This window comes from Panicum hallii, chromosome 4 (genome assembly GCF_002211085.1).
Source record: "Panicum hallii strain FIL2 chromosome 4, PHallii_v3.1, whole genome shotgun sequence".
NCBI classification, from domain to species: Eukaryota; Viridiplantae; Streptophyta; class Magnoliopsida; order Poales; family Poaceae; genus Panicum; species Panicum hallii.
The window spans coordinates 47,231,397-47,249,369 of NC_038045.1; the positions used below are offsets into that span (position 1 = coordinate 47,231,397).

The window sequence follows — 17,973 nt, forward strand, 5'->3', positions numbered from 1 at the left end:
TAATCATGGAAAATACTTTTATAATGTATAACTCTTTCATCTAAGAAGATAACATATTTTACAGATATTTTTAGTCAAAAATACTAATTAGGTGTCACCTAATGGACATATCATTGAGCTATTCCTTCATCATATGCTTGGTGCCCATACCACAGCCATGTCCACCAAACTTTTCGGTGCTCTTCCTCCAATTCAACGCACTGCTAGTAAAGCACACGATCTAATCAAGAAGGACCCTGAGACAAATCATGGAGTGGTGGGGATACCCTTGTGATCTATCCATGGCACCGCAAGGTAGGTGAGGGCACAAGGAAACAAAGACAAGATGTGTGTGCAATCATGCTTGCAACGGCAATAACTGCTCGATCTTAGAGCCAGTCGCAGTACGTGAGGCCGGGGAGACCAATTGCAAGTGTAGCTGGATGCTTTGTCCGGTTAGCAACTCACTTGTAGGGACTCAGTTCATGTGCCGTTGCTAGAGATAGTTCGGTTGGCGAGGAGGCAGCTCATCGACGGCCATCACTATCCGTAGTGTGGCTGGATCATTGCAGCCCTGCTGGTGGGCCACGTCGCTCATAATATATATGCAATCTTTTTTTTATTTTTGCTTACCATATTATGGATTATATGATTTACTGAATTTGTGTATGAAGGGAGTAATGTGGAAAGATGCATAATTCTCTATGAAATAGCTTGTTCAATAGAAATCTAACAAGAAATCCAGCATGCAGGATGCCACCTAATTAATAATTCGTCGAACTCAAAATATGTCATTTTATAATCCCTTCAGGTTAATTTTTTTAAACTTCATTTGACCATCTATATTTTCACCCGCATTCCGTGGAAACTCCTACTTTTTCCAAAGAGTTGTGTGGTGTTCGCAGATTGAAAACGTATTAGGTAACATCAGGGGATGAATCTAGCGTGCACACATAGCTTTCATGATACGCAATGATTTACTAAATTTCTCCATGAAATAGCTTGTCCAATAGAAATTTGACAAGAAATCCACCGTACGGGATAATAGTCTGTCAAACTCAAAATATGCCATTTTATAACCCCTTCAAGTTAAACTTTTCAAACTTTGACCATCTATATAATAGAAACCACGGATGTTTTTCAAGCGGCCAAACAGTACACTGCCAAGCATGTTTTGACAGAAAAAAGGGAATAGAAACCACATATTTCTACTGTGTAAGATAAATATTGTTAAATTCAGTATGAAAAGTGCTAAATTCTACTACTCCTGCTTTTCCAAAGAGTTGGTCTGCAGATTGAAAACGTATTAGGTAACGTCAGGGAATCTAGCGTGCACACATAACTTTCATTTCTCTGAACCTGGTAAAATTCTCAAAACAACGGTTTCTCCGCGACTTGTTTGGTCCAAAACTCTGCTTTCTCCACGCATCTTGTAGTCGTAGGCGACGGTACTCACCGCACCGTGTGGCATGTACGCGCACGACACAACTTCTAGACCGTCCCAGCACAGTATCGTGGCAGTAGGTGCAGCCTGCTAGCACTCCCGGCCCGTTTTCTCCATCTAGATCGCGCGCGGTTGTCAAAACCTACCCTTCTCCTCCCATCCGTTGCCCGGTTGGTGACAAACTGCGGACAGCCCCCTAGCTACCTGGCGGCCGGGCACGAACTGATCGAGATGTGCGTGTGCCGCCGCCGGTAGCAACAAATCCGTGGTCGGCGCCGCTGGGTTGGGCGATCGGCGACCGCCGTGGCAGCCATCCCTGATCCTGTGATCCAATCCAAACCATGCTGGCTGTTGCCGTGCACCACGCCATCGCCATGTCAGGCGACGATCTGATCGATAATCTTTTTAGTTTTTGGTTTGCGAGCCCCGGCCGGCACGGCGCGAGTCGGTGGCCGCCTGGCCGGGGTCAGCGCCGGCCCCGGCCGTGCGCGCAAAGCGTCCACCCAAAAGGCCCGGCCGACCTGGAGAAAACTGCGGCGCCGGCACGGGGATTGATCTGATCGCCCGGTGACCACCCATGCGCCCCGCGCGGCATCTCCACGTTCCCAGGTACTACTCTGTATAACCAAGTGAAACGAATAAAAAACTAGCGCCCGGAGACGGCGCAACGAGAGCTCGCTCCCAGTTTGTGACGAGAGCTAGCGTGACAGCGTCCGTCCGTGCGTGCGTGCGTGCGATTCCAACTCTTTCTCGACTGCTACCTTTTCAGCGAAAAGCTCTGGGAAAATGAGCGAGTGCAGTTGGTGCAGGCCAGCAGGGGCACGATTGCACGATGATGATGAGACAGATTCCAAAGAGTGTAAACTAGGACGCAGCCGGTGGCAGCCAGGAGCCCATGACACAAAGCGCTGACGGAGACGAGCAGGTGCCGATCCACATGGAACACAAGAAAGAAACTGCAAAAGGCGGACTTTGCCATGGAATAAGAAGGATTTCGCAGGCGAGTCATAAACTGGTGCATTCCGGCACGCCATCAGTACGTGCAGGAACGCCATGGCGAGCGGAAAAAGAGTGCGCGGCGCGTGGGAGTGGGCGGGGAGCGCGGAGGTAGGCGCGTGAGCGGCAGAAGCCGACGCGAGCGCCGTCCCGGCGACTGGAAAAGGGGGCAGAGCGAGGAGAAGCAGAAGCAGCTGCGAAGGCCGAGATGCTCCCGCCGACGCGCTTCATCCGACGGCTTGTCCCCGTCTGCCCGCCGCTCGCGTGGGCGCGGTCCACTGGACCCGAAGGGGAAACAGCAGCTGATCCGGCTGGGCCCGGGCCCGGTGATGGCTCTGGTTGGCTCTGGTTCATCTGTTCACGGGATGCGTGGACTGCGACGGCATGACTGTACTAGCTCTTTAAGAAGGAGTAGATATAAATTCTAATGAAATTCTCTAGCTGATATGAAAGCAGTACAATAGTATATGTTAACCGTTCTAGGTCTGCGTACTCCAGTCCCGGTCTTCTCTCTTTATTTTTATTTCAATAGGGAAGAAGGTCTCGCGAAACTAAATTGGTTTCATACTATCCATCCCTACTATCTAAGATAGTTCTAAACAACTATAAAATAAATTACTTACTGACTTCTTTATTTCTTTTTTTTTCAAAAATATAGAAAATTCCAAAGTCTTCTATAATTTTAAAAAATAAACAGAACCTATAAGATCGCACCTATTGGTATCAATAGTTTATGCAACATAATTTAGGCATAGTAGTAATAGTAGTACCATCAAAGTAGTCATTCCTCAAAGCTATGATGACTTATATGGTGGAGAAAAATACACATCACTATCTAAAAGGAACATAAATAAATGAACAATGCAATACTTTGTCACAACAATCAATGCAAATGTGAATAGACATGCGAATATCATGGACCAAGTAATGGGAATCTATGTAAATATCTGAATGCTATACCATCATGTTCAATAGAAATGCCTAGAGCTTCCATATATCTTTGAACAAAGACTGTCAACTCACGTGAAGAATTTGTAGAAAATCTAACAAACATTCAAAAGGTCAAGTGTTCTAGTCCCAGTCCACATTCTTCAAACTGAACAGGGAAAAAAATTGAGCCCTCATGAATCAAAAACTCAAACGAGCAACCAGAAGTTCTAGCTCAACATTCAGTTTGGAAAAAAAATGTTAATAGAACAAGAAAATAGCTAAGAAATTTTCCATATATATACTATGAAGTATTTTCTAAATTTGTTTCTAAACTGTTGTTTGATGACTAGGGGACACCATATAACAAGCTTTTACATATAGATAGTAAGATCCAAAGTCCTCTATAGTTTATGTGTGAAAGCAAAATAACAATATGTGCACAATCTATCATGTCAGTAGTTTGAACATCATAACTCCAGTCTATTATTACTTTTCTACTTATCACATTTTAAGTGAGAACTTGTATGGTAGAGAAAGGTGCACGACTTTATCTAGCAAATTGTAATAAATGAAGAAAGCGAGACTTTGTGCAACATGAATGGAACATGTGAATTGCTTAACCAGTCATCATAAAATATCTAAAAACAAATACACTTGTCTTCAATAGAATTGTCCTTCCATGCATCTTGTAAGAAGACTATGCGACCCTACGAAGAACCTGAAAACAATAGAATATGTAAGTCAAGTGTTCTAGTTCTAGATACTCTAATTTGGGTCTGTATTCTTCACCTCAACATGGAAAGAAGGTCACATGAATCTAGACCGGTTCAATATTATTCGTACTTTCTAAAATGGTTGTAAACAACTATTAAAATTCCTATCAATTTATTTCTTTATTTTTTCTAAAAATCAGAATAGGAAATCCTAATGTCTTCTATAGTTTGTGAGTGAAAACACAACTCTACAATACGATCACTTGGGGTCAATGGTTATGCATATGAATTTATAACATAGCAGGAGTATTCCCATTTCAATAGTTATTTCTGGAAGTTATAACTAATATGGCGAAGAAAAATGCATATTTCTACTTGAAAGAAACATGTTTCGATGAAGAAAAAATATTTTGTGTCAGCGATCAACGCAAATATGAGCGGAACATGTGAATCTCTTATTTGTTTTTTGAAAACCTATGTGAATCTCTCATAAATCACACTATTGGACTCTATGTAAATATCCAAAAGCTACACCATCATTTTGAGTAGAATTTTTAAAGCTTCTATCCATTAATCTAAACAAGGACCGTCGAACCACACGAAGAACTTAACAAACACTCAAAAAAAAGCCAACTATTCTAGACCCACTCGCCGTTCTTCAGACTAGGCAGGAAAAAATTGAATCCCCTGAACGAAAAAACCCGCCAAGCCACTAGAAGCTCTGGCTCAACGTTCAACCGCCTGCCCAAAGCCAGCATCACCACACAAACCAGATGCCGGTAGCCGGAGAGGCAAAGCGGAACAGAAGCCTCAGGCTCTGCACCATTTTCTTTAGCACAGCAGACACCACCACCACCACCCATGCACCCTGTCCACACGCCGAGCGGAAGCGCTCGTGCCGCGTGCCCACCTTTGCGTCGCTTGTCGCGTGGTGCCCGTGCCCACTCGGCAACGACACTGACGGCAACGACAGTCAGACAGCAGGCAGCCCGCAACCGCGGCTCCTATTAATAGGCAGGAACTCCTCCCCCATCGGCTCCAAATCCAGCTTCTCCTCCCCTCTCGACCTCTCCTGGCAGGCAGCGACAATCCAAAGATAAGCGCAACCGCCTCCCACTCCTCGATCTCCATCCCTATTTGAGGATCCCACCGGCCTCCTATTCTCCTTCCACGACACGAGGAGCCAAGAACCCAATCCATCCGAGAAAGCAAGCAGGCGATTTTGAGAGAGATTGAAAGGAGCGATTTTTGAGGCAGGCAGGCAGAGAAGGGAACCAATATCCATGGCGGCGGTGATGGTGGCGAGGCAGGGCCGGGAGCTGCAGCGGTACAGCGACAGCACGGGCGGGCGCATCGTGGTGGGGTGCATCCCGTACCGCCTCCGCGCCGGCGGCGAGGTGGAGGTGCTGGTGATCAGCTCGCAGAAGAAGGGTCCTGCGGGGGGTGTGCTGATCCCCAAGGGCGGGTGGGAGTTGGACGAGTCGATGGACGAGGCGGCCCGGCGCGAGGCCGCGGAGGAGGCCGGCGTGGTCGGGGAGACGGGCGCCCCGCTGGGCCGGTGGTGCTACCGCAGCCGCAGCTACGACGCGACGTACGAAGGCTTCGTGCTCCCGCTGCGCGTCACGGCGGAGCTGGAGCGGTGGCCCGAGATGGGCGCCCGCCGCCGGGAGTGGGTCTCCCCCGCCGAGGCCGTAGCGCGGTGCCCGCACGCGTGGATGCGCGAGGCGCTGCAGCGCTTCGCCGGCACCGTCGTCGAGGCCGACGCCAACGCCACGACGGCGCTCCTCGGCTCCGCCCTGTAGCCGAGCGCGCGGGCTCCCTGGCTGGCCTCGCGCGTTTTTCGGCCGGCCGGCCTGCCGCACGCGCGCGGCGGGAGGCTCCGGCTGCTCCGCGGCCGCCGCCGGCGGAACGGAGATATGGGTATACGGTAGTAGATCGGTGATGGGATGCGACCATTGTACTGTGACCAAATCGATGTCACAAGGACAAGACTTTGTACAGTCCTGGCCGGTTTGGGGAGATTTTCTTTCAGAAACATGTAAATCTGACGTAGTAGTTGACACAATTGTTCATTGTGACACGAACAAGGAACTGAAACGGCAGCAAAGATGCACCAACCTGTGACTCGCTTCCATCGCCGAATTTCTCGTTTCATACCCACATGTTTGCTAATGCTGGCATCCAATTAGGCAAATTTCGCAGCTTTGTGAAGCTGACAAGGCAGCAACGTGTTTGATGGAGGCGCACACACACGGCGAGATAGTTCTGTGCGCACGCGCGGGCTCAGGCTGGCAAAGCGGAGGATCCGCCATGGGATTGGAGCTGGAAAAGGGGAAGCAGGCAGGGGCGCAGGGCCTTGCCTGATCCGGCGAACCCCAGGTGAGGCGATGAGAGAGGGTTGAGATGAGCCGGCGTCCTTTCTTCGCGAAATGCGGCTGCGGCGCGGGGCCCCGCCCGTCCTCCCCGACACCACCACTGTCCTGTGTGGCTGTGTCCCGTCACCTGTGGGCGCGGCCGGCGGTCCTGGTGTGTGCTGTCCGAGCAGCAGCGGGGGCCACACGCCCAGGCCACGGGGGAGATGGCGACGCCCCGTCCGTCACGCGGGCCCTACCTGGCCGCGCTGCAGCAGGTCGCCGGGTCACTCTCGCTCGCTCGCTCCTCTGCCCCCGCGGAGACGGCGACGGCGGCAGTAGGCGAGGCCGACCCGCCGCCGTGTCATCTGTAATCTAGCATGGCCGCGGATTCGGGCCATGGCCCATGAGCTGATGAGCTCTGCTCCACTTGCAGGTAGCCCTACTTGCAGGCAACTTGCGAGTGGCTGGGGGCGTGATCAGCGATCTGTCCCGGAGGAGGGCGAAATCATTGGACGATTGATTCCCTGAAGCAGCAGGGGAAACATCGTACAGTGGCTGGTAACAGTTTGGGATCCCCCGGCATGTAGATCTCACGCAGTTTTTACCGGATTCACTGCGGCACAAACAGTAGAAAGGGGTTCACAAGGCTGGCATTGTGGCCCCGCTCTTGTTGCAAGGAGATTTTTTACCCAGTTACTGAATTCCACTTCTTCTTCTTCTTCTTTTTTTTTGATCGAGAAGTAACTGAGTTCGGTGCGTATGGCTCGTCGCGCTACGAACGCCATCGACGTGTGCAACGGAGGCGCTCGCGCGATATTTCGGTACGTTGCTATCCATCTATCAATCCGTCGTGCACCAGACACCAGTTGGATCGCCGACCATACGTTGCTCACCGCTGGTGCACACGTCTCTGTCTCTCGGCGGATGAGGATCCGATCGCCGTGGAGGCTGGGGAGGAAGGCAAAGCGAAAAAGGGCTCCCCGTCACCACCCTCATCATCAGACGCCACCGCGTTGCGGCGGCATCCTTTTCATGAAATGCGGCTGCTGCGGCGGGGCCCCCTCGCCATCGCCAGGCGCACCCGAAGAAAACAGCGGACGCGCTCCAGTGGGCGCGGCGCGGCGCGGGCCTTCGGAGTCGTCGTCTTCCTTTCGGCCGGGGGGCCACGCGCCCCCGCATCCCGGGGAGATGAGATCACGGCGCCCCGCCGTCCGTCCAGCCCCGCCCTGAGTCACTCGACTGGCCATCCCATCCCCTGCGGACGTCGGCACGTCGTGTCAGCTGGCCGCGGTCGGATGCGGATCCGAGCTCTGCCTCCGGGCGCGACTCGCGAGCAAGTTGCTTGCAGCAGGCTGACGCTGACCTTTCGGCAGCGCCTGGGGGCGTGATCCATGCGACCATGCCGTGCGCCTGCCTGAAAAAAAAAACAAAGAGGAACCATTGGAGTGGAGTGGAGGCGGGTGGGTCGCCAAGTTTGGAGGCACTCGATCCGCCTGGGACCGACCTCGGGTCCACCCTAAACCCTCCGCGTGCGGGTGACGTGCCGCGGCGCGCCTTGAAATTTTATCGCGTCGGGCGGGGTGTCGCCGTGTCGTGTCCCGCCGCCGCTCCTCGTCGCCTCCGGTTTTCCGGCCGTCGCCGTCGATGCTCGCGCCGCCGATGGCGACGTCCCGCCTCGGCCACGGGCGACCGGACGACGGACGCGACTCGACGGTGGTGGTCGGAGAGGATGTGCTCTGCCGCGCCGTCTGCTGCTGCGCAAGGTGCCAGTATAACGGAACCCCGAACCTGCAGGGACTGGTCGTATCGAACACAGCAAGCTGGTTCTTCGACCAACTTGTCGCAGGTCATCGCTTATGCTACAGACTACAGTAGCTTCTTCAGCTTCGAGCAGCGCCAGATTACGACTGCCAGCGAGGAAGATCCAACATCCAAGACTAACGAAGAGGCAATGTAATTCCCAACACAACATCCCAGAAGTCCTGATTTTTAGATTTGTTAAAGACTTGAGGAGGTCTGGTGGCAGCTCCTTTAGGATGTTTGCACAATCTTGAATGGCATCCTCGTTAAGCTTCCCATAATTCGCAATAATCTTCAAGTCTCTTAGTGCCTTGCGCTAGGTGAGACGACGAACTGACGCTGGGAATAAGGGTTAAACATAAAAAACCCCACAGTTCAAATCAATTAAAGAAATAAATGAGATGACACCGACAAGCATTAAAAAAGAACTCCTCCAAAGGCGAATTACTGAAGAAGGATCTGACGCGGCAGCATTAACTCCGCCAACAATCCCCCAGCTGATGATTACCCGGCCCGAAGAAGATCAACACGGTGGCGATCGACCCTTTGATTGTGACGAAGGATCGCGATCCACCACCCTTTCACCGTGGCGCATGCTCATACGTGGACAGCCGACGACCGGGTCAGCGCTCGCCAAGTTGACCGGTCGCCTCTTCGAGCTTTCGATCATCGCAAGTAGCTTCAGCGCCACTGGCCTTTTCACAGGTGGACTCGAACTGTAACCACACGTCCATTTGGTCAGACCCGGACCGGACGCGTGCCGGAGCTCCACTCCGGCCAGCTCCATGGTCGGCAAGTCAGCGTCGGACCGGACGACGACCGCCGTGGCCGCGCCAGCTCCGATCCGCTCACGGTCTACGCGGATCGGATTACCAGGATCCAGGCTCGTGCGAGTTGTGCTGTGCGTAACTGTCATCCGCTCATGTGATGCCGACAGCAGTTCCATGCGGGAGAGACTAAGTACGGTAGGAGAGCTGTGTCAACGTCGCCACGTCGGCAAGCCCTGCCTCTCGGACGAGCATGGATGGCACGCGTGCTCGTCGTCAGCAGACATGAGCATTGGGCCGAGGTTGCGGCGACGCGACATCTCCTTTTTTGAGAGGAATGACGGCGGCATTTCTTCGGCTGTTCAGCGCAAAACATTCTCCGTCTCTTTCGCCACCAAAAACAAAACGAAGAATCATTCCAAGTTAGCAAGTCGTTAACAATGCAATGACGGGCCGACCTTTGGAAACTATGAGCAGAATCATTCACTCCCTTCTGGTCTCGAGACAGGCGGTTCTGGTTTGGCCGTATGACATCGAAGAGGGAGGTTTCATTCCAACTCAACTTTGGAGACATGCTGGGCCAAAGACGGCGCTGCTTTGGAGACGCGCGACCTGATCAGCGAGCGTGCTCTCTGTAAAACGGAAGGAAGATCCGCATTGCGAGTCTGCGACTCGCCCTTGTTGCAGTGACGACACCCGTACTCAGTTGCTGAAATTTTATTTTCTTTCTGATTAGGGAGGTACTGAAATTGCGTACAGCAGGCTGTGCACGGGCGCATTGTGCAGATTAAAGTGCAAGATTGCAGCTTTCGATGGAGGCGGAGATATTTCGACACGTCCCGACCGACCTCCGGTGAAGGCGTTGAACTGACAGCTCGGAAAGAGGGGTAGCTTGAGACACTTCACTTGCTCGAAGCACTGATGCCGTTACGGGGATCGAGCAGTCGCAACTCGCAACGCCGACCATACATTGCTCCAGCTGCCAGAGCGCCAGTGCTGCTTTGCTAGTCCAGCAGGCAGGCACGTGTCGGCGCAGCGGGCAAGGCAAAGTGGAGGTGGCGGATGAGGATCATCTTCTCCACCATGGAAGCTGTAAAAAGGGCGAGCACGCCACCTGTAACAGAAAAAATCGCCGGGCGCTTCCCCTGTAAAGAGTCATTGGAGCTGACCACATGATTGAATTATTGAAATCTTTGAAGGACATTTATGACGGTTAGGTCCATGCGAAGCTCTGACGCGAGTCACGAAAGTACGAAACACAAGTCTGAAGCATGCTCGTTTCTCACATGCAATCAGGTACCACTACCAGTGACCCAGTGAGCACCGGTAGAAATATCATTCCTTTAAAACCTGATCACTGAACTCCAGCTTTCCCATGCCATGGGTAGGCAACCACATTCCGGAGTAACTCAATCAAAACACTAGATCAGGCCACTACTTCAGTTTGAATAAATCCAGACCATAGTGAACTTGATACTCAGTACATTAAGCATCTGTCTGTGGAACAGGCAACATTTTTCAGAATGGACACAAGATTCGTGCACAAATATTTACAAGGATGATTATGTACACTAATTCTTTCCAAGCATATCACATAGTAGACCATGATGGTTAGCAAAGCACCTTCCACATAGGATGGTGGCATGGCACCAGTCATCAGCTAAAGTGAGTACGGGTGCCCACTATTCAGCACTCTGCGAATGACGTCCTTGTTCCATCCAAATACAGAATCCGAGAAGCTGTCAACACGTCCAAGGAAAAGGGTCACCTGGAGATCCAGATATATGTAGAGAATCTCAACAAAAATTTGTTTGGGCCAACTAAGGATAGGCCTTCTTATCACAGGCCGATCAAAATCAAATGTAGCACTCACCTTGGGATCATGATCTCGTGATTGAAAATTCTGTCAGGGATGGCAGGAATGTGGTCCTTTTTCTCGTTGGCGAAGTTAATGATCTGGAATAGCACTTCATTAATTGATGACTCCAATGCAGCACGCCTTGAGCTAGTCTCCTCCAAGGCATTCCCTAGGAGTATATTGAGTAAAATGTTAGTCTTACATTCCATACGACTAGGATATGTTTATGCAGGCCATGAAAGTTTAGTTAACCAAATTACCTCCAATGTCTGTTAGCCGTTTGGAGCTGTTTGATTTGCTGTACCTTTTTGGGCTCATAACATGCAAATTGATGAACCATTGTTCCCAATAAATGCGCTCAGTTTTGTTCACAAACCAACCCGGGTTTTTGCTTTTCTCGTCAAAAAAGGAGAGGCACACCTGACATGTTCAGTTCAAACACAAATTTTAATCAGAACAAAGATAACATAGTTCAGCAGCAAAGAAAATAAAGTGCATAGCAATATAAAAATGGCTAGTGGTAGCTGGTGGACTTTCAGACCTGGCTTCTGCGATTTGGGTGCTTCTCCACCCAAGCAATGAACTGGTCTATCTTTTCATCTACTTCCTTTTCTAGTTCTGGAAGACCACATTGTACCTAAACAGACCAAAACGTTAAGCAGCAGCAAAGAAAATGCAAACAAATATGCAATCATAATTTAAAAAGTTACTAGACTACAAAACACAGCAAAATATGAAAGGTAATCATATTTGGATGATACATCTGGATTCTGGCAGCATGATTAAGTTGGAATTGATACAGATAAAATATACTTGCTCAAATGCTTGTTCAAATGTCATACAGTGAAACCTAAATTTAAAAGTTCTAGATTTCTAACACATAAAAGATGAACTTGCTGTCTCCAGTACATATGAATCAGTTGATCAGTTGTCTCTGTTGATTCCAAATATGATATCATACCTAAACTCTTAATTTCACAGCTACACATTAACATCAGTTAGCTCCTATTTTGATTCAACAGTTCCAGCTTACCAAAATGTAGATCTCAGTGATATTAGCAGTAATACAGCTAACATTAGTAATATTGAACCATGATTCAGGGTCTACAGTTAACTGACACATTATGATGACACAACCGATAAGATTGGCCATAAGAATACTAGGAAACAGGAGAAGGCCTGCATTCTTGTACTTCAATAGTTCACTTCCCAATCGTAGAATATGTAAAATGCCAGTAAACACTCTTAATCACAATTTGGGTTCCAGACATGTTTTGAAATAATCCCAAGTCATGTAATCTTGTAACTTACTCAACTCTCAACCATCAAATCTTCAGAAAACTTATGGCTTTGAAGAATATAGATTACATTCTCCCTAGGAAGAAAATCTGGCTTACACTCATATATTGTGAAATAAGTAGTAGTGAAAGTGCATCTATGAGACTTTGAAAAGTGAAAGCATTGATGATTTCGAATGGAAGTAGTATCATATGAATATAACTTGCAGCACAACGGCATCACATGCCTTGAGCAAATGCAATTACCCAGATCTTAATGAAGGGAAATACTCACGTAAGTGATCTCAAGGAAATCACAGTCAACATCTTTGGGGCGAACGAGGCTGAGGGTTCTATGGAAGAATATGGTATGCAAAATGCCTGCAGCATAGCCATATTCAGCATATCAATTAGCAAGCACTGTGCAGTGTAGAGGGCACACAGAAATACACCAATTTCTTATTACAAACAGCAGGACCAAAGTTTGAGAAAAAGAGAGGCGCCCCCTTAGAAATGTCAAGAATTCATCTAATTGATGAACTGATGATGCACTTCACAACTATATAGACCTAATACCCAGGCCCAAATATGAAAACTTTAGTCCAAAGAGCAGAAGGAGCCCATGAACTTGGAAAATCTGAAGAGCTCACAATACATAGGGCTGCAGGACCTATATGAGCAGAGCAAACTTTTGAATAAATACAACACTAGTGTTATAATATGATCAAACGAAAAGCCAAAAAAAAAATCCTTACTGCGCTAATTAATCTTTGCAATTCTTGTTGGGTTCCACTGGCAATATATCCATACATCATTTATTTTTCCCCATGGTGGGAAGCTGCGTGATTTCAGACTAGTACTCCACTAGTTTTCATCATTATTTCCTAACTTTGAAATTGCTCAATTCCACAAATTACTGAAACCAAAATAACGAATAAGCATGTGAATGAATCCAGTACATTAGGATTTCGGTGTGATGTTACTAGAATGACATCTGTTCTGTTGAGCCAAATAAAGGAACCCTTTTTAATGAAGATGCAGAGATTGGAAGGGACTCACATCGCAACACATCCCTGATCTCTGTTGGTTCCAGCACCTGCGGCCCAAACAACCAGCAAAGAAGAAAATGAAAATCGTCAAAATTAGCGACGGGAAAAGAATCAAACCAACCGGAGCGAAACTGAGGCAGGGGATGGGATCGAAATCGGACCAGCTCCTTCAGCTGACAGGTTTCGCAGTTCATCTCCGCTCACGGCTGCAGATCGGGGCAGAAGAAATCGATCGAAGCAACCTAGGTCTCCCTCACGAACAGGAGGAACAGTCGACCCGAGGCCGGATGGATCCGCGCTTCCAGCAGTCCACGAGGGGGAATTGGGAGAGGTCCAAGGCGGCGAGCCGGCGAGAGAGGAAGTTGAGGTGGCGTGCTGAAGCGAGGAAGGAGGCTCCAGTCCAGAGTTTCAGATGGGTTCGTCGGAGATGTTACCCTTTCCCTTTTTATTTTTCTTTTCTTAAACTGAAAACGTACCCAAACACGAACCCGAACGTATATACGTATAGTACTCTCCTGTCAAACATTTTATGCGTATTTTACTCGCAAAAAGAAAAAAAAGAAACTTTTGAAAATTTGATGCTTCTGATTTTTTTATTTTTTTTTTTTGGTTTGACGACGTCCGTTGGAGATTAGTTCAGCGACGATCGAAGATGTTAGACTAGGGTTGTGGAGCTGTTTTGCTTTGAAATTAAGTTCCAAACTACTTATATGCTAACAAAGGGTATGGACAAAAACGAAGCAACTCGTTGAATGGTATGGACAAAAAAAAAACTCTGGTACATTTTCGTTGATCTATGAACTAAATTCGGGTATGTTGACACATTGATCAATACAACCAATAAAAGGAGAATCGACAAACTGTTGCGTTTGCCAATGGTTTGGAACCCCGTATCTAAGAGAGATGCCTACCAGTATTAGTTACCGAAGCTGATGGCCTGAATTTGTTCCAAGATATCATTAGATCGTTGCACCTGAATTTCCCCCTGCTTCAATCAACCTTCAGCTGCTGCCAGTTCTAATTGAGTAACAGACCAGTGATGAAATTAAACTGATGAGGAAAATTTGCTCAATAGCACTCGGAACACGTGTAAAATTGGAAAATTGTGTCTAATGTGCTAACTTGAATAGTCCATTTGGGATTTAATCAGTTCGACAAATATGAAATGTCGCAAGTGTTGACAAAAAAAGATGCATCAGTCACACGTCCTGTCAACCAAAAAACAGCACGACACAGTGACAATTTCATGATGCCATCTAAAATTAACAGTGCTTTTTCATAAAAGAAAACATTAACAGTGCATATGGTCAACCATGTCCAGCACATTAGCATTTTCTCTTCTAAATAATAATCAACTATGCAAGAAGTCAATGGTCACCACTTTGGCTAATTGTACATGTCACCTGATATTACAGAACAGCAATTGCCTTCACAAGATCATCACGATATTTGACAATTTAACAAGACTATCATTAGGCACCCTTAGGTGTTTCAGGGCATAGCCTGGTCTCATTTTGTTACATAACTAATAAAGTCTTGAGTCTGGAAAGAAAACCGAAAAGATAGGTCAGAATAAAATACTCAAAGGGGACATGCTCAACCTTGTTTCAGCATGCACATTCAAAGAATCAAAGGTATCAATTTTGGCTCAATTTGCCTTGATAGCATGTCGTTAGTGCCAAGATCATTTGTATTAATTTATCCACAAAAGATTATTTGCTATCGCTATGATGTGTGTCCCAGATCAAATATTAGAAGAGTATCAGCACAAAGCCCAAGAGATATCAAGTTTACACATAACACACAACAAAACAGACAAGAATAATTAATTGCAGGACAAACATACAGCAAAACGACTTTCAATGTACACATTCAAATGGATCAGTTATAGACAAATCACTGACATGCTTGATATGATTAAGATAGCAGCCACTAAGATAGCCGTGACATATATGACCAGTTGTAAAATAAAATTGAGCACCTCTAGATGCCCTTTTCTCCAGCTGAAGTAACCTATGCTGCTCAGCAATAAACACTTCATTGTCATTGTACTCTGAAATCTCAAACCTCATTAACTCCAGCATTTTCGCATTCCGCACAAAGAACGACGCGAAGTTAACGTGTGACTTTATGCCTCGATAATTTTTCAGAACAACTTTCTTCAGGCGGATGTCAAGGCATCTGATAAGATCACGGTGCTTACGGCGCCATAGGTTGTTGCATCTGATAAGATCACGGTGCTTACTGCTCAGAAGCTTTCTGGCTTGTTTCCCAGATGGCTGAAAAGGAAAACAAACAAACACAGCAACATCCAGATCAAGGACTGATGTAATAGAAGTCTGCTAAAAAAGTGCAGCCGAACAATATGAAGAGTTGAATAAGTTTTGTTACCAGGATGTACAACTTCTCCAAGCAAGGAAAGCATCTCATTAAGTTGATAACCAGATCCAGGTTGAGGTTATAAAGACAGATAGCTAAAATCATGACACTGCTCACCACTGTCGTAAATCTAACTGCCCACAATTTCTTCAGCAAGCAGAACACAATATTAGGTTGTCTCTGTAAATGCAGATGCACAAAATTTCTATGTGCATGCAGAGATGCAGTGAGAAGCCTCATGAAGGCAAGAGGTCACCTGAATTACTGAGGTGCCAAATACCAGGTTGGAGTCGTAACCAAGGCAGCCCAAGGTCTCCACTTTGGGTTCTGAAATTACTGATACATTCAAGCCAGAACGTGGTTGAAGTTGAAGCAACCTTTGGAGCAAAGGTGCGTCTTCAATGATTAGTTCCCCTGAACTGATGGCAATGCTTTTAAGGCTAGGGGAGTTAATCCGCAGGCAATGGAAGCCAGTGTCCTTGAGCAGCAAGTACTCCAGAACAGGGCAGCGAGAGATGATGCCGTGCAGTGCAACCTCCGAAATGCTAACACTACATAGTGACTTAGTGAGAGCTGCCTGAGCTGAGGGAACTGGAATGTTTGGACTGTCTCGTCTAGGAGATGGCATTCGCTCATGGTAAAGACACGAGGGTGGTGGTGAAGCAGAAGGCGGAGGCCGGCAGGGATCGACGCAGCGCCCGTGCTCCGTTGTGGAACTCGAACTCCTGGAGGTGGTCAAGAGCCGGGGACCGGAGCCAGGCGTCGACCGTAGCGTCGCGGTGGTAAAGGTCGTCGAGCTGGGGCACGGAGAAGCGGCGCACGGGGCCTGGGTGGGCGGCAAGGATCTGGGAGATGATGCCTGCTTGTGCTTCCTCGTCGGTGGGCATGCTCTTGTGATCAAGGTTGAGCGGGGTGGAGAGCCAGAGGTGGCGCCACCGGGAGGCGAGGGTTTGGGTGCGGACGCCGTCCTTGGTCGGGAGATGATCTCACCAAGGATTGCGTCGGGGAGGGAGCTGATGCGGTCTACGTCCTCCCCTTCTTCTCCTCCGGTGTCAGGTAGTGGTCCTTGGCGGTGGCATGTAGACTCGGGATGGAGCGCACCCGTCGCCGGCGGCCGCAGCTGCAGATCTTGTGGTGGGAGGCTTACGATTCCGTCCGGTTCTTCCCGCTGATCAGCTTCCATCCTTCTCTTCTTGGTGCGAGGAGCCACCGCCTCGGTCACCATGATTGGCGACTCCGGTGCCCTCTCCCGGATAGACGGGACGAGGAAGAGGCGGGGGCGACGCCGACGAGGGCTAGGCGCTGCGGGGACGGGCGGCCGCGGCCGCGGCTCTTCCCCAATCCCCCATCCGGTTAATTGGATCATGCTATTATAATTATCTGAGTTTACTGATTTTTCATTACAATTTATTATATTAGAACTATACCATTATAATTTTACACATCATCAAACATATCATTACTTACATTACTTACCTTTTGATGTGTTTCTGAAAATTTTTGGACCAAAATACCCCCGATCTTATTCTGCCTCTCATCCCCTCTCTCCTTCCTTTTCATGGTGTTCCACTCTCTATGATAGCCGGCTTCTTCTTCTCGGCCTCCTCCCGAGCTAGGCAGCCGGCTTCTTCTTCTCGGCCTCCTCCCCTTCCTTCCTCTACCACCGCCGAAACCACTCCTCCTCCCCTCCCCTCCTCTACCGTCGACGACTCCTCCCCTCCCCTCCCTTCAGCGGCGCCGCATGTAACATCCCAAATTTTTCTGGAATGTTATGACATGGAAAAATCATGAATTTCAAAAACCTTTTTGTGCAAATGTTATAGATAGATTCAATTTAATGTTGATCCCCCTTCTCTCTTTGTAAATTCCTAGCAAAATAAAACCCAATGTAATCAAAGTACAATATTGTTAGTATGAAATGTTTGGGAGTTATTCGAGTTTCTTCAAATTTGTTTGTTTGAGTATGTTGGTTTTCGTTTGGAATTGTCTTGTTTGTTTGAAAGTGAGTGGAATTTAATTCGAAGTGTGCCCTTCTGAAAGTACGCCTAGAGGAGGGTGAATAGGCGTTCGTCGCTTAAAACCTGCACACAAAAATCTCAGCCCGAGGCTGCCTGGCGGACTGTCCGCTGGGAGTGTCCGCTGGGCACTTCCAACGTCCGCTGGGAGGTCTCGGGAATGGAATGCAATCTTTCAAAGAATAAAACTTGTATACCAAAATCCACTTGAATAGAAAGACTCTAAAACGAGTGAGGAACACTAAATGCGGAAGAAATCTAGCTCAAAGTAAGTACACAAGTAGATCGGGCAAGAATACTAGACGAAGGTAGGAATAACAAAAACACTAGAATGAAGTAAGATAATCAAGCACAAGAGACACAAGATTTTCACCCGAGATTCGAATCCACTCAAGGATTCTACGTTTCCGTT

At 48.1% G+C, this 17,973-nt stretch overlaps 3 protein-coding genes across 4 annotated transcripts; 1 reads left to right on the plus strand and 2 right to left on the minus strand.

The window, feature by feature from the left end:
* The first annotated feature begins 5,080 nt into the window (after nt 1–5,080).
* LOC112891148 (nudix hydrolase 21, chloroplastic-like) lies at nt 5,081–6,204 on the plus strand. Its single transcript, XM_025958082.1, has one exon. The coding sequence runs from the start codon at nt 5,346–5,348 to the stop codon at nt 5,862–5,864; it is 519 nt and encodes a 172-aa protein (XP_025813867.1). The 5' UTR covers nt 5,081–5,345; the 3' UTR covers nt 5,865–6,204.
* Nucleotides 6,205–10,399: 4,195 nt separating this feature from the next.
* On the minus strand, nt 10,400–13,607 carry LOC112891085 (autophagy-related protein 101-like). 2 transcript variants are annotated; one of them, XM_025957991.1, is made up of 7 exons: nt 13,329–13,607; nt 13,178–13,214; nt 12,414–12,499; nt 11,383–11,478; nt 11,102–11,261; nt 10,857–11,010; nt 10,400–10,722 (listed from the first exon to the last, which is right to left on the minus strand). In XM_025957991.1, the coding sequence occupies exons 1-7, from the start codon at nt 13,359–13,361 to the stop codon at nt 10,644–10,646; spliced, it is 645 nt and encodes a 214-aa protein (XP_025813776.1). In that variant the 5' UTR covers nt 13,362–13,607; the 3' UTR covers nt 10,400–10,643. The 2 variants fall into 2 exon arrangements, with proteins under 2 accessions (XP_025813776.1, XP_025813777.1); XM_025957992.1 differs by having other exon boundaries at nt 10,400–10,751.
* Nucleotides 13,608–14,969: 1,362 nt separating this feature from the next.
* On the minus strand, nt 14,970–16,895 carry LOC112890275. The gene is made up of 3 exons (XM_025957181.1): nt 15,803–16,895; nt 15,559–15,693; nt 14,970–15,446 (listed from the first exon to the last, which is right to left on the minus strand). Exons 1-3 carry the CDS (start codon nt 16,769–16,771, stop codon nt 15,027–15,029), a joined length of 1,524 nt encoding a protein of 507 aa, XP_025812966.1. The 5' UTR covers nt 16,772–16,895; the 3' UTR covers nt 14,970–15,026.
* Between the last annotated feature and the right edge of the window lie 1,078 nt (nt 16,896–17,973).

Coding starts and splice junctions, on each gene's coding strand:
- LOC112890275 (XM_025957181.1), bottom strand. CDS start 16,771: ATGGTGACCGAGGCGGTGGCTCCTCGCACCAAGAAGAGAAGGATGGAA. Junction 15,694..15,802: donor TTGGCACCTCAGTAATTCAG/GTGACCTCTTGC, acceptor TGCTTGCTGAAG/AAATTGTGGGCAGTTAGATT. Junction 15,447..15,558: donor TGGAGAAGTTGTACATCCTG/GTAACAAAACTT, acceptor TTTCCTTTTCAG/CCATCTGGGAAACAAGCCAG.
- LOC112891148 (XM_025958082.1), top strand. CDS start 5,346: ATGGCGGCGGTGATGGTGGCGAGGCAGGGCCGGGAGCTGCAGCGGTAC.
- LOC112891085 (XM_025957991.1), bottom strand. CDS start 13,361: ATGAACTGCGAAACCTGTCAGCTGAAGGAGCTG. Junction 12,500..13,177: donor GATCAGGGATGTGTTGCGAT/GTGAGTCCCTTC, acceptor GCTATGCTGCAG/GCATTTTGCATACCATATTC. Junction 11,262..11,382: donor ACCCAAATCGCAGAAGCCAG/GTCTGAAAGTCC, acceptor TGAACATGTCAG/GTGTGCCTCTCCTTTTTTGA.